At 42.2% G+C, this 14,066-nt stretch overlaps 1 protein-coding gene across 4 annotated transcripts in view; it reads left to right on the top strand.

The window, feature by feature from the left end:
* The window catches only part of Tox3 (TOX high mobility group box family member 3), a 101,816-nt gene extending 88,639 nt beyond the window's left edge, over positions 1-13,177 (top strand). For all 4 annotated transcript variants that reach the window (XM_031340817.1, XM_031340816.1, XM_031340815.1 and 1 more), the window contains exons 4-7: positions 1,689-1,958; positions 5,628-5,855; positions 7,526-7,606; positions 11,271-13,177. In XM_031340817.1, coding sequence (XP_031196677.1) covers positions 1,689-1,958; positions 5,628-5,855; positions 7,526-7,606; positions 11,271-12,014 — 1,323 coding nt within the window. In that variant the 3' untranslated portion in view covers positions 12,015-13,177. The remainder of the gene's footprint in view (positions 1-1,688; positions 1,959-5,627; positions 5,856-7,525; positions 7,607-11,270) is intronic.
* The last annotated feature ends 889 nt before the right edge of the window (positions 13,178-14,066 follow it).

The raw sequence follows: 14,066 nt of genomic DNA, 5'->3' as shown, positions 1-14,066 counted from the left end.
TCAGTTTTGGCTATGTTGTGAATGTAAGGCCAGCCTGAGAGCTTCATGAGTCCTGGTTTCAAACAAAACAAAACAAACAAAAAAGTTAAATCCAGCGGTTACTTTGATTTAACCATTTCATGTTTTACTCCTGAGTCCTGTTTTAGTTTTCACCTGTTCTGTTTGTGTGTTGTGTTTTACAGTTATACATTTATTTTATATTTCTTTGAAGAAGCTTGAATCTTCTCACTGTTCTAATCCCATCTCTTGTGATGTGACTGTCACTGACACTGGGGTCACTTTTTAAAAGATAAAAACGGACTTTGTTCTACAGTTATACCCCAGTTTACCTGCTCCTGTCTTGGATGTCACTATAGCTTAGTGGTCACTATGTGGAAGTAATTTTGTCCCCTGAAATTATTTCTAGAGTGGAGGGAAGCTGCTCAGTTCTAGTGGGTGGCAGCTGAGGATGCTGAGGAAGTACCACAGAACCCAGGGGACCTGGTACACACCTCCAGTTACCTAGTCCAGCCATCTGTCGAGTCAAGATTGAGAAACCCAGCCATAGATCAGTATACACCCATCTAACTCCCTGCTCTTAAAAGCTTGCCAATGCTTTGTAGTCTGGTGAGGTCATTGTTTATGCAGCCACTGTACTTTGACATAGCTTCTTGTTCAGTAACCGGGAGAATATGTAATTGAGAAACCAAGTGTTCAGTGTAGTTATTGATAACCTTCTGCTTGGTTTTTAAACAAAAAAAAAAAAAAAAAAAAAAAAAAAAAAAAAAAAAGCCTTGCCAGAAAGATTCCAGAGAAAAACAGTAAAGAATTCTTAACTTTGTATAAAAGCGAGATTCTAGGTAACTGGAGGGTCAAAAGAATTAGATTTTAGTAACATCACATTTACTCCAAAGGACTAGTCTGCAAGAAGTGCTTGGAAAGGCATGCCTTTCTTTTGCCTTCTTTGGTCTTTAAAAGGGAAGCAAAGAGAAAGAGGCAGCAATAGCCTTAATGGATTCATGGGACTCCCCAAACAGGGATGGTTACTTCTGAAGTCAGGGAAATAATTTTCACAGAATTAATGCTGATGGGGAAATCCCCACCTGCTATTCCAGAATATTTTTAGAAATATTATGACATTAAATCATGGTGTGCTCAGCAGAAGAAAACGAAAACAAAGTGGGTTTAATTGAAAGCACTGGTGTGGGAAACAAGACACTGAAGGACTCCCAGATGCCCCTGGGTTGTAAATTCAGAATTATGATGACCCTGCTTAACACTGGACTACATGGAAAAGATTCTCTAATGCAAACAGATTCTCCTCTGTGAAACCACAGATCCGTGTCTCGGATCACTCTGCTGGGAATGTGCCTTTCCATAAGGGTTGATGGAAAGATGAGTCCTCCTCTCACACAATGGGTCACAGAACCAGTGCAGGGAATGAGAAAGACATAGACATATTGGAGAACCCCTCAAGGGTAGTCTCTTTGGACAGTTGTCTTCGTACAGAAGTCATCCAAGAACTAACCTAGAGCAAGACAGCTGGTTTGCATCTTTGCATTTTGTGCTTTGGCCTTCCATCTTTGTGGCTTGCATCGAAATGTCTCAGCAAAGCTGCAGATGGGCCTGTCTCACAGGGTTGCTGACCTTGCAAGTCCGTCAGTATTTGGAAAACGAAATTCCTTTCTCCATCACTCTTGTCTTTGTAGGATCAGAGCCACACACAAGTGTCACAGTACCGCCAGGATCCCTCCTTGGTCATGAGGTCAATTGTCCATATGACGGATGCTGCTCGATCTGGGATCATGCCTCCTGCCCAACTGACCACCATCAACCAGTCTCAGCTCAGTGCACAGTTGGGCTTGAATTTGGGAGGAGCCAGTGTGCCCCACACATCTCCTTCTCCTCCAGCAAGCAAATCAGCCACTCCCTCCCCTTCCAGCTCTATCAACGAAGAGGATGCTGATGAAGCAAACAGAGTAAGTTATCCATGGCTTAGTAAGGAGTTGAGCCGATGGCTGGGCTAGTCCCTGCTCATGCTAGAGTTTGCATTTGGGGGAATCACCTTTCTTTCTTCATAGATTTGGAAACACTCTTCAGTTGATCATGATTTAAGCTTTTATTTCTTTTATTGTTCACACACAATTTTTGGAGAATGGATAATGAAACAGAAGACAAGGGTAAGAGACCAGGTCTCTATGAGTTGGAAGTCCTTAGGCGCACCCATTATTAAATCATTTTTGACTTAACTGTCCCACTCTGCAAATGGAAGGGCCTATGTTATGTTTCCAAATATTCTAGACTCTTGAGAAATTCTAAAGGCTCTCGTTCTGTTGTTGATATGAGCAAGTTTCACCCCTCTTGTTGGGTGACCACACTTCAATAGGGCTCTATCTCCATGATGGTCGCTCAGTGGATTTGAATGATTCTGTGCCTTTGCTTTTGTCATGCAGAATATACTTTTGAAGGTACATAGTTTGCAGATGTGACTTTCCTGAATGGCCAAATGGATAACCTTAATGAAAATGAACATTGTGATGGTACACAGTTACTCATTATGATTTTACTAATGGTGCATTTTTGACCTGTGCTGTACTTGTCAGTTTTTGCAAAGGTTTCTAAGAAGCTGCCATGTGCTAAGTGGTAGGAAGCATTTATACTGTGTACAAGGCTCTGAATTCAATCCCCAGCACCACTGGAAGATGTGCGGGGGTGGAGGGGGAGCAAGCGCATGCAGGCACATATTGCACAGGCCATGGCTGCTTAGCCAGTTCTGCCTTTTGACACCAAGCTGCAATCCTTCCCCAACTCTTATGTACTCGGGTCCCCTGTCAAACAGAAACTACCCAGGTGACCCCACCCTACCTTACTCCATTGTAACCACAGGTTTAGGTTTATGTGATGACCAATTTGTAACCTTTAGAGCCAATTTTCTGGTAAAGGAGGATTAAAATGATCTTTATATACCTCTTTTCAGCAAAGGTACTTTTCTCGCATTCTCAACCCTTTGGAGTCAACTACAAAACATGTTGTAGTTGTTTGTTCTAGGGAATGTATTCTGATCTGTTGTTTAAACTGTGGGACTCTTCATTTTGAGTTAAGTCTTAAAAAAATAACGGTGGTCAGGACAAATTGCATTTTGCCAAGAGAGGCCTGAGAACTTGGGGACACGTGAATATAGCTTTACAGAAAGAAAGCCTGGCTTCCGTTAAGTAAGGGGTCTGGAACCATCCAGGTTTCAGGCATTGGGTAGAATTAAATAAGTCATGCTTCCTCTGAAATTTTAGGGAAAACAAAAGAAGGCTATGGGATCTACAGAGTTACCAAATTAACTGTGTGACTTCTAAAGACTGGTCTTTCAGAAGGAAGGGAAGGGAAGTTCGTTTGTATGCTTATGTAATTGTGGCTGTCACTCCAAACAGTACAGAATAGAAGGCATCCAGTGCTTGTCAAAGGTTGAAATAAGTAGCGTTCACCAGGAAAGGTTACTGCTTATTATGTTCCACCCTAAGAATTTTTAGCAATTGGATTAAATTCCAATTGCCCCTCATTTACAACATTTTAAAACTCCAGTAATATTTGAATTAAGTAAGGTTCAAGTTCATAAAAATCCAAATTGATCCAAATTTCAATCAATAATTGTTCATCAGACCCAAATCTGGCTTTTAAAGAGATATGTTCTCACAGAGACAAAGTATGGAGCAGAGACTGAAGGAAGGACAATCCAGAGACTGCCCCACCTGGGAATCCTTCCCATATTCAATCACCAAACCCAGACATGACTGTGGATACCAGCAAGTGCTGGCTGACAGGAGCCTGATATGGCTGTCTTCTGAGAGGCTCTGCCAGTACCTGACTAATACAGAAGTAGAGGCTCACAGCCATCCATTGGACTGAGCCCAGGGTCCCCAATGAAGGAGCTAGAGAAAGGACCTAAGGAGCTGAAGGGTTTGCAGCCCCTTAGGATGAACAACAATATGAACTAACTAGTACCCTCAGAGCTCCCAGGGACTAGACCACCAACCAAAGAGTACACATGGTGGGACTAATGGCTCCAGCAGCATATGTAGTAGAGGATGGCCTAGTCTATCATCAATGGGAGGAGAGGCCCTTGGTCCTGTAAAGGTTCTATGTCCTAATGTAGGGGAATGCCAGGGCCAGGAAGTGGGAGAGGGTGGGTTGGTGAGCAAGGGGAGGGGAAAGGGAACAGGTTTGTTTGTTTGTTTTTTTTCCCAGATCAGAAACCAGGAAAGGGGATATCATTTGAAATGTAAATAAAGAAAATATCTAATAAAAGAAAAAAAAAGAGAGCTATGTTCTCAAACACTTGGGAATTCTTGATAAAGATAACCACAGACAAAAAATCCTTAATGTACTTGCACTGTAACCTAGGTCAGAGAAAGTGGACGTGGGTGACTTATTTGCCTTCCTTCTTGAATGGGTATCTCTATGATATGGTCAGTAAAAATCAGGTGATCGGGTCTGTAGAGAAGGCTCCGTGATCAAGAGTACTTGCTGTTCTCGCAGAGGACTGAGGCTTGGTTCCCAGCACCCACATGGCTACTCATAACCTTCTGTAACTCCAGTTCCAGAGGATCCAATGCCTTCTTCTGACTTCCATGTGCAGTGCATACTTGTGATGTATAAACCTACTTGCAGGCAAAATGCTCATACACATAAAATAGAAATAAACAAGCCAGTAAATAGACAGCAGGCGACAGCAGCAAGTGACTAGGAAGCTTGGCTGTGTATAGATTTGGGTCTCGACCCATTCCATATGTAGGGTTTTGCCTTGAGAGTCCACACTGAGATCGTGTCTCTGCAGTGCTGTGCTGTGCGCTCAGGGTTCCTTACCTTGTATAACGAATACCTTTCCCTAAGCTTTCCTGTTAGTCTTGGTGGTTTTAAGTAGCAACTTGTGTTCTTTTACAGGCTGTTAATGTTACAATGAGTACTCATTTCTTTTCTATCTCTAGTTAAAGTGGTTTTGACATTTTTATATTTCTCGTTATGGTGTCCTTTAGAAAGTTATTATTTTAGAAAATAAAGATGACCTTCCCTTTATTGTGCAAGTGTAGTGATTACAGCTAATTTCTATTTGCACTTCCAGAGGCTCATTAGCATGGCAACCTTCTTGTAAAAGGAAAAAAAAATCAGCCCTACAAAAATCAATTCTGACCATTCGTACAGATGGCATGTAACTATGGCAGGGGGCCTTGTTTAAAATATGCTAAAATGATGCTACATCCAAAATGTTATTAGGTTTTCCTTCCAAACCATCTCACTGTGAACTGTCTTGCTCTCGTGTGTGTGTGTGTGTGTGTGTGTGTGTGTGTGTGTAGCATTGTACATAGATAGTGTGGTGTAGTGCAGACTGTTCGGGCTTTCATTACTCATAATTGCCATGGAAAGCATATGTTGCGAATATATTGAAGCTACTTCCTGGTCTCATTAATCAGTGTTCTAAATGCTAATCTCTGCTGTCCAGTTAACTCTAAGCAAGTGTGTCCCCTCCCCCGCTTTTGGTGGTAATTCATCTGTTGATGATGCTTAACAAAACCTTCAAAGAGCAACTGTGGCTTGGAGTAGGTCTTGCTGCATTTTCTGCAAGTTCATTCTAGGCAGTGAATATTCTTCCTGCTTTTCAGGCCATTGGAGAGAAAAGAACAGCCCCAGATTCTGGCAAGAAGCCCAAGACTCCAAAGAAAAAGAAAAAGAAAGATCCCAATGAGCCCCAGAAGCCAGTGTCAGCATATGCCCTGTTTTTCAGAGATACACAGGCTGCAATTAAAGGTCAAAACCCCAATGCAACCTTTGGAGAGGTCTCAAAAATCGTAGCATCTATGTGGGACAGCCTTGGAGAGGAGCAGAAGCAGGTAAGACAAGCATCTGTCACGGGCAGGTATTTGAAAAGCTATCGGAATATTCCTTACATCTAATATGATTGCTTCTTAAGAAAGCCTGTCTAAGCGATGGACTTAAAACACACACGAATAAACCCAAACAACTCTGCTTGTATTGATTTTTAGTCAACTTAAGGGTACATGTTCAGAATCCATTCACAGGACACTTGGAAGAAATCTGGCCAGCAGCCTGCAAGCATAAACTTTTGATGATAATCTTTTCATTTTAAATAATGTGGAATTTTCACCCTTGTTCAGAAAGGACCCTACAAAGGGATTAGGGCTGTCCTGCTTGCTTTTCCATTGATCATCTTTCTGAACTCTTATGGTATCCTGGTGCGTTTCCAAACTTTGAAGCTGCCTCTGTGTGTCTCATTATTGTCACTGGGCATTTGAAATTTTATTCCAAGTTCATTTTAAAGCTAGGTAGTGTGAGAGGCATTCAGAGATTTGCCATGCTGGTGGGAGATACTTCCTCAGGGGCCTGCTCCCTCTTCAGCGACTCAGCACAAATGAAGGGAAGAATGGGGATCCTTTGGGGTTGGTCCTCCCTGCTTGCATAAAACCCCAATTATCTTTAACAGGAGTTTTATATATCTATGGGAGAACAGACCCCTATCCATGATGAAACAGAGTAATGGCTTCAGAAGGGGGTTGTAGAGAAATGCACATCATGAACTCAGTCCCTCGGTTTCTTCAGTGGAATGGTGCAGCTCTTGGTGCCTGTTTGCTTGCCGTGAGCTTATTACCATACACCCCACACCAATGACTGTCCCCAAATGGAATTCTAAGGAACTAGGAAACTACTGCCACAGACTTAACAGCTTCTAGGGAGGGAGAGTTTTACATTGTTCTAACAGCCAGCCATCAGACTCTTTAAGAAAAACGAAGCCCAGATCTTATGTAATGCACCAGTCCTTACATAAGTCCTTGATCTGAGAATGGCACTCTCCCATCTTTTATTATTTATGATTTCTGCTTCTCCCTTATGTCCAAGAGAAGCCCCAGATTGAGAGGCCCCCATCTTTTCTCTTTTGTCTAATTAAGAAATATACATATATAGGTTTGTTTGTTTGTTTTGTCTTCTGGGGCCCCCAGGCATTTGGCCCATATCATGTATGTGGTGGTCAGAGGCCAGCTTTCAGGAGTCTGTCCCAGCATGTGGGTTCCAGGGGTTGTACTCTGGTACTCATGAATAGCAGCCAACACCTTTACCTGCTGAGCCATCATCTCCTCAGCCCCTCTAGTTTGACTTGAAAGCTCTGATTTGGTGCAGTGTAGGAAGACATGTAAAGGAAAGTTGACACTGATGGAGAAACCTTGTCCTTAGTAGAATTTAAGCCATTTGCAGAAAGCTGGTACTCAGTGCTTACTGACTGCCTAGCAAGAGGTCTTCGGTGACAACCTGAGATCATTCTCCCTTTTGATCAGCTTGGGTGTAGGTGGGCAGGGATGTGGGGGGGGGTGTGGGGGGTGCATATGTGTGTGTTTGTACACATGCGCGTATGTAACCCTTGAAAAACTCATAGCTGGGAGATGAGCTTTTTAGGTGAGCTCTGTTTATGTGACCTAATTTGTGAGCAGGTTTATAGCTAAGAATTTATAGCCCGAGGGAGGTGCTAATTGTGGTCTTACTTTAATAGGTATATAAAAGGAAAACAGAAGCTGCCAAGAAAGAATACTTGAAGGCCCTGGCTGCCTACCGGGCCAGCCTCGTTTCTAAGGTAAGCCTGCTGGAGTGTGGGAGAGATGCTTGTGCACAGGCAACTTGAGTGCGGCTCTGTAAGAGCTTTCTATTAGACACCACCCACCTGACAGTGAGAACACTAGAGGCTCCTGTAAGCCGCTGAGGCTGAATCGCTGCTGACCGACTTGCTGTTCTTTCTATCTGTGTTTGTAGCCATATAGATACACTTAAAATAGCCTGTTGTTCTTTCCCTGGGTGGGGAGTTGGGTCTGGGTTCATGTCCTCAGTTTGAAACTGGAGGTGGGCTTGTTGGGCACTTTTGAACATACCATAAGTTCTCTGGTAGTTACCTTATTATAATCGACAGTAGTGCATTTTATCCAGTCGTTTCTCATCACATAAATAAATAAGCCTCATGATTATTTAAAATAAAATCATGTTCCAAGTACTAAGACACAAAGTATATAGAATGTGCAGTGATGTATTCTAAAAGGCATTAATATCTCAGAGTAGCTCTGCTCTACATCATTATTACATCGATCCAAAAGGAATGTATACGCTCCTTCCCTCCCTCCATCCCTGTCTGTCTGTCTGTCTGTCTGTCTGCCCATCTGTCTGTCTGCTGGCACTTGTAAGGATTAAACCAAAGCTTCACACATACTAAGCAAGCATTCTACCCCCGAGTTCTACCACCAGCCGTACTATCTTACACTGTTACTTTACCATTTAGTTACTGAGGGGTTTTGCTTTTCTGGAATTTGGACTGGCTTTAGGGTAAATGGTTTGGACGAGCAGGTTTTTTTTTTTGTCCCAGACTCAACTTTTCTGAGAAGTCGATTCAATTTTATCATTATCTCAAGTACATAAAACCTCAAAGCCCCGTTGAAAGGCCTTTCTCCCTTTCTTCTCTTGCTCACCTGAGTTGTTTCTTCTTTGTATGACAAGCCACCACAGGGAGCTGTACTGTATCAGATCAACAGAGGGCCTACTGTCTTTGTTGACAGTTCTCAGGATACTTCCCACCTCATTAGAGAGAAATAACATTTATTGGGTCAATAGCAAAACCTTTTTTTCCTGAAATTCTAGAAGATGCATACTGGAAAATACACCAAGTCTGAACTCAGATGTGCAGTGGATAGAAAGCAGGTTGTGTAGACTATGGGCATTGTGGAAATGACCTAGAGGTGTAGTTGGTTAATAGGTTGGCAACAGTAGGTAAGGGAGCAGCGCCCTCTCAGGTGGCCCAGTTTGTCATTCGTTTACCCAGAGGCAAGCATAGGTGACCTCTGTGGGTGTCAGCAATTGACCACATGTGAATTTAAACCAAGTACCATCTCAAAGAGAAATAACAGTCACAGCTAAGACCTTGTAAGTGTTTGACTTAGAAAGGATAATTTTAAATATCCTGACTGGAGTCAGGATCCCAAACTATTTCCAAATGTACTTTACGCACTTAGATTTATCTTTAGATAGTTGGGAGGGACTACAGTCACGGTTGAGGCACATGTGCAGAAAAATTTTAGCCGGGACTCAGAGCTCCCAGAAGGCAGCATCCAATGGTACAGTGTGGCTACTTTCCATTCTTCTGAAGAACAGCTCTATGTGGTAGTCCACAAGTTAAAAAGATGATCAGTAGGAGATTCCCAGACTTGCCTTCATGGGGAGGATAAATGTAAACAAAATCATGTTAGAGTAATTAAAAGAATCTGGTCAATGAGACTTTGGAAGCAGATCTTAGTCTTCAACTGTAAAGGCCAGAGTGAAAGAGCAGTAGATTTGAATCATACTCCGGATACTGTGTGTCTCTGTGTGCAGAGCCCAGAACTCCCACCCAAGCTGTAACGCTACTGTCCCCGAGTTTAAATCTTTGGAGAAGTTAACAGAGGCTTACAATTCAGTGAGTAAATCTGGCAGGTACCTCCAGTCACCAACCCAGCTTCATTTACCTCTGAAATGCCACCTTAAAGCTCCCCGGTTCCGTGGGCCAGTGCCAACAGTTTCCCTTATAGTTTCTTCCTTAAAACTAGCCTGATGAGTACATGAAGTTATATTATGAAACGTGTATATTCTATTTTATGAGTCCTCTAACAATTTCTAAGGATAGTTTTGCATACTTATAGCATTGTCTACCCTAAGCCTTTAGAATAGAGCCATCCAGTAACATTCAGACACACACACACACACTGGGTTTTATACAAGAGAGTGCTACCCTACAAGAGTGGTGCTTAACAAAGATGTGTCTGACCAAAGCCACCAGCTACACTGGATGACTCTATATGAGGCCATTTTCAATTTCTCTCTAGTAGCAGAGTTGTATAAATTTGAGTCACAAAAAATGCAGAAGTAAATATTTAAAATCACTAAAGATGTCTCAAGATACTTGATTGTACCACGGTCTTCTTTTGCTGATCCCCCAAAACAAAGAAGAACCCCAAAGGATGGGAAGATAGCTCAGTGGTAGTTGTACTTGTCTAGCATGCAGGGAGCCCTGGATCCCACCAGCACCACCAAAAACAGTCAAGCAAACAAAGTAGGAAAAATGATTTTATGAAAGATGAAGGGTGAAAGTTTCATTAAGGTGAAACATTCCAACCACTTTTGCATGTGTAAAAAAGTTATTTTTGCCCAATTGTGTTTGGGCACAAAATGGAATAGATGTATCAATACTGTTTCATGAGTTATTGCATTGTCTGATGTTTTAATGGGCCCTCTTCACCTGTGGCTTGAATGATAGAGTCTAAGGGCCTTTGAAAATGGCCTTTAAAACTGAAACTTCTCAAGTCCTGAGCTGCTTCCATTTTGGTGTCTTCCACTTAAGAGCATAGTTAGTTTTCTTCTATTTGACTGGTCACAGAAGTAGTTAAGCAAATGGAGTTTTGACATTTTCTAGTGACTCAGGTTTCTGGTGGCATCTCTTGTTAATTCCAAAGTACTCCCCAAGAACCAGAAACAGATCTGAACGCATAGTCCCTGAATGAATCTTCATACCGTAGCTTCTCTACAAGCTCGGTACAGCATCGTGCCATCTTATAGAAGGGAAGAGATGAATGAACAGACGTTCTCAAAGATCTGGACATGTGCATTGGTAGACATTGTCTCTCAGTATGTGTTGTTTCGCAAGGGAGGTTGGAGTGGTTAGAGTGAAGAATTGTTGCTTTTAAAATGTGTGTCAGTTAACATTTGATCCCAGTTAATGCTGTGTAACAACCAACCACAAAACCCAGAGACATACAAAGATAAGCTTTATCACAGAGAGCCATGCCAATGGCTGGCACTTCCGACGGAGCCCTGCTCGTCTGTCTGGTTGAAGGAGCTGCATACTTGCAGTTGGATGCGGACAGTGGACTGGCTGCAGGGTGAGGCAGGGCCAGGACTCTGTCTTTCTGTGGTGGCTCTAGATAGAGAGAGTGAGTGGAAGGGTGGTGTACCATCCCTGAGGGCATCAGCATAGAGCTGGGACCAGCTTCACTGTCATCTCATCCCAGTGACAAAGCAAAGGCATCATCCCCTACCCCCGCCCCCCTACCAGACTCACAGTGGAGTAGAGCAGACTTGACTCTGCCTCCAGGAAGTGCTTAGACAGTCTGATGGCAAAGGCCTTGGACATGGGAAGTATGAATGACAGTGGCTAGTTTTTGAGTCACTTTATAGTTTATATTTATAGATTGTAACATTCTGGAACTTTATCCCTCTCTGTGCAGGCTGCTGCTGAATCCGCAGAAGCCCAGACCATTCGTTCTGTCCAGCAGACTCTGGCATCAACCAACCTGACATCCTCCCTCCTCCTGAACACATCACTGTCTCAACATGGGACAGTCCCAGCCTCACCTCAGACTCTCCCACAATCGCTTCCTAGGTCGATTGCCCCCAAACCCTTAACCATGAGACTACCCATGAGCCAGATCGTCACATCAGTCACCATTGCAGCCAACATGCCCTCGAACATTGGGGCTCCACTGATAAGTTCCATGGGGACGACCATGGTTGGCTCAGCAACCTCCACCCAGGTGAGCCCTTCGGTGCAAACCCAGCAGCATCAGATGCAGCTGCAGCAGCAACAGCAGCAGCAGCAGCAGATGCAGCAGATACAGCAGCAGCAGTTGCAGCAGCACCAAATGCATCAACAAATCCAGCAGCAGATGCAGCAGCAGCATTTTCAGCACCACATGCAGCAGCACCTGCAGCAGCAGCAACAGCAGCATCTCCAGCAGCAGCTCAGCCAACAGCAGCTGCAGCAGCAGCTGCAGCAGCATCTCCAGCTGCAGCAACTGCAACACATGCAGCACCAGTCTCAGCCTTCTCCCCGGCAGCACTCACCCGTCACCTCACAGATCACGTCCCCTATCCCCGCCATTGGCAGCCCCCAGCCTGCCTCTCAGCAACACCAGCCTCAAATCCAATCGCAGACACAGACTCAAGTATTACCGCAGGTCAGTATTTTCTAAGGTGCGCGAGGAGTGTGGATCTGAGTGAGGTGTTGGAGGGAAGGCGTATGGACTGGAACTTGCAAGTTGACTCTGGTTATGCAGGAATGTATAACAGATCAAAAGATCCTCTCAAGTGTCTATTAGATAGGCAATAAGAACTGCAGTGTAGCTGGGAAGCGTCTTTTAGCCGACTATACATCACTTTGTTTTTAAACGAGAAAGCTGCGCTCTGTCATGTGCTGCCTTTTTAATTTATTCAGGCTAAACCTACAATATGTGAATCAACCCGTTTAATGAATCCTGGGACAGACTGATGACTGTAAACTGGCCTTTCCGAGTCATAGAAAAAAAAGATGGCCTTATTTCTCCAGAAGTGAATGAACCACACTTCCAGGCTATTTGAACTTTTGAAGCCCTAACATAAATAACTAAGTACAAAGCACAGTTGTAACTACCTGAAATACGAAGATCCAGTTTCATACAGACATTTGTATGATGTGAATAGTTGATGGCATTTTTTTGTCATGAAAAAAAAATAATGTAAATCACAGACTTTTGCCAAAGCTCTTATTTTTTTTTCTAAATCTCTCCAGAAGAAAAGTTGCAAGTGATTAGATTCAATTATTGATTTATTTTCTTTTACTTTGTATCCATGACTTCTCCGAATCAAACCACAGTATATGTTGTGACAATATCTATGGCCACTGTTAGCCCATTATGTTCATTCCAATTAGAAGAAATGTGAATACTATATTACGTGTTTTGTGTGACGAGTTTGGAAAAATAAAAACACTGTATTTTTAAAAGGGAAATGCACTTAAATGAAAACAGTTATTACAAAAAGTTAAGATTTAAAAAAGAAAAAGCAAGAGTTTTTATTATGATGTAATACCGGTAGAATATTGAATATTTAAAAGGCACACTACATCTGAAATAATCAATGTAAATATTTTCTTTCCAAGTTGTAAGTTTTCATATCATGTGTTGTAAAGTTTTCCTAAACGAGGCTTTAACGTAAACACTGGTGACATGAACCATTCATTGCTACCTTGCTTATTGTGTTTTTATGCTGTTTTATACTTTTTTATGAGTTATGATAGCAGCAATTAAGTTGTTTGTATTTTGCTTAACTAAAACAAAATGCTTTTATCTTGCTATAGAATAAACACATTTCAGTAAAATCTGTGGACTGTATTTTGATGCAACAGCAAGGACACTGTTCACTTTTCAAATAAAATGAAATGTCAAATTTTATTTTTGGTCCCTTGAATACGTTAAGTCGGGGAACATGGCACTTTGCCAGCCCTGTCTGGGCTGAGCAGCGTCCTCCATTTTCATCTGGAAGCACAATCTTCATGACCAAGAATTTGGATTTTACAGCCAAACCGCAAGGCCCAGAAAAAAGATGGGAAATTTTTTTTTGTAATTATCTTTTTGCTAAGATATAAATTTGATTCAGATAATTTACAAATAAAATACAGATATGCTACAGATATATTTATGTAAGGCAAATAGCAGTTGGCTTCCATTCAGCTACTAACATAAATGGTGAATCCTGATTTTGAGACCAAAATCAGAATTTCAGTGCCCATTTTCCCCCTTCTTGTCTGCTCTGTGGTGGCTTCTCTTTGAGAGCTGCCTGACCATGATCCCCAGTTGTCTTGCATGATTAATTACAGCATCTGTCCTGTCAGAAGCTGTAATGAAGAGGTCTTGATAAAAATTGCAAATTACCACTGGCAACAGTCTTAAACTGCTTATGATAAAATGAAAATTAAAAACAGCAAGTGTCAAGCCTGACTAGAATCCTAATCTGAAAAGAATGCGGCGAGCATGGCAGCGTCCATTGCTACTGTGTGCAAGACGTCCAAAAATAATGGAATATGCATTCCTCAAAGTTGTCGTACTTCAAAGAATATTTACTGTATGTTGTGGGTTATGAATAATGAATTTTGCTTTCAATATTTCATAATCCTCTCATACTCTGTATTATGTACAAATATTGAACAGCGAGAGATTCTAATTATAAATTTATAGGTTTCTTGCTGTAGAGAAATTTATGTCTAAATT

Source organism: Mastomys coucha, unplaced genomic scaffold (genome assembly GCF_008632895.1).
Source record: "Mastomys coucha isolate ucsf_1 unplaced genomic scaffold, UCSF_Mcou_1 pScaffold22, whole genome shotgun sequence".
Classification (NCBI taxonomy): Eukaryota; Metazoa; Chordata; class Mammalia; order Rodentia; family Muridae; genus Mastomys; species Mastomys coucha.
The sequence above is the reverse complement of the archived record's forward strand: the minus strand, read 5'-3'. Positions and strand labels throughout refer to the sequence as shown.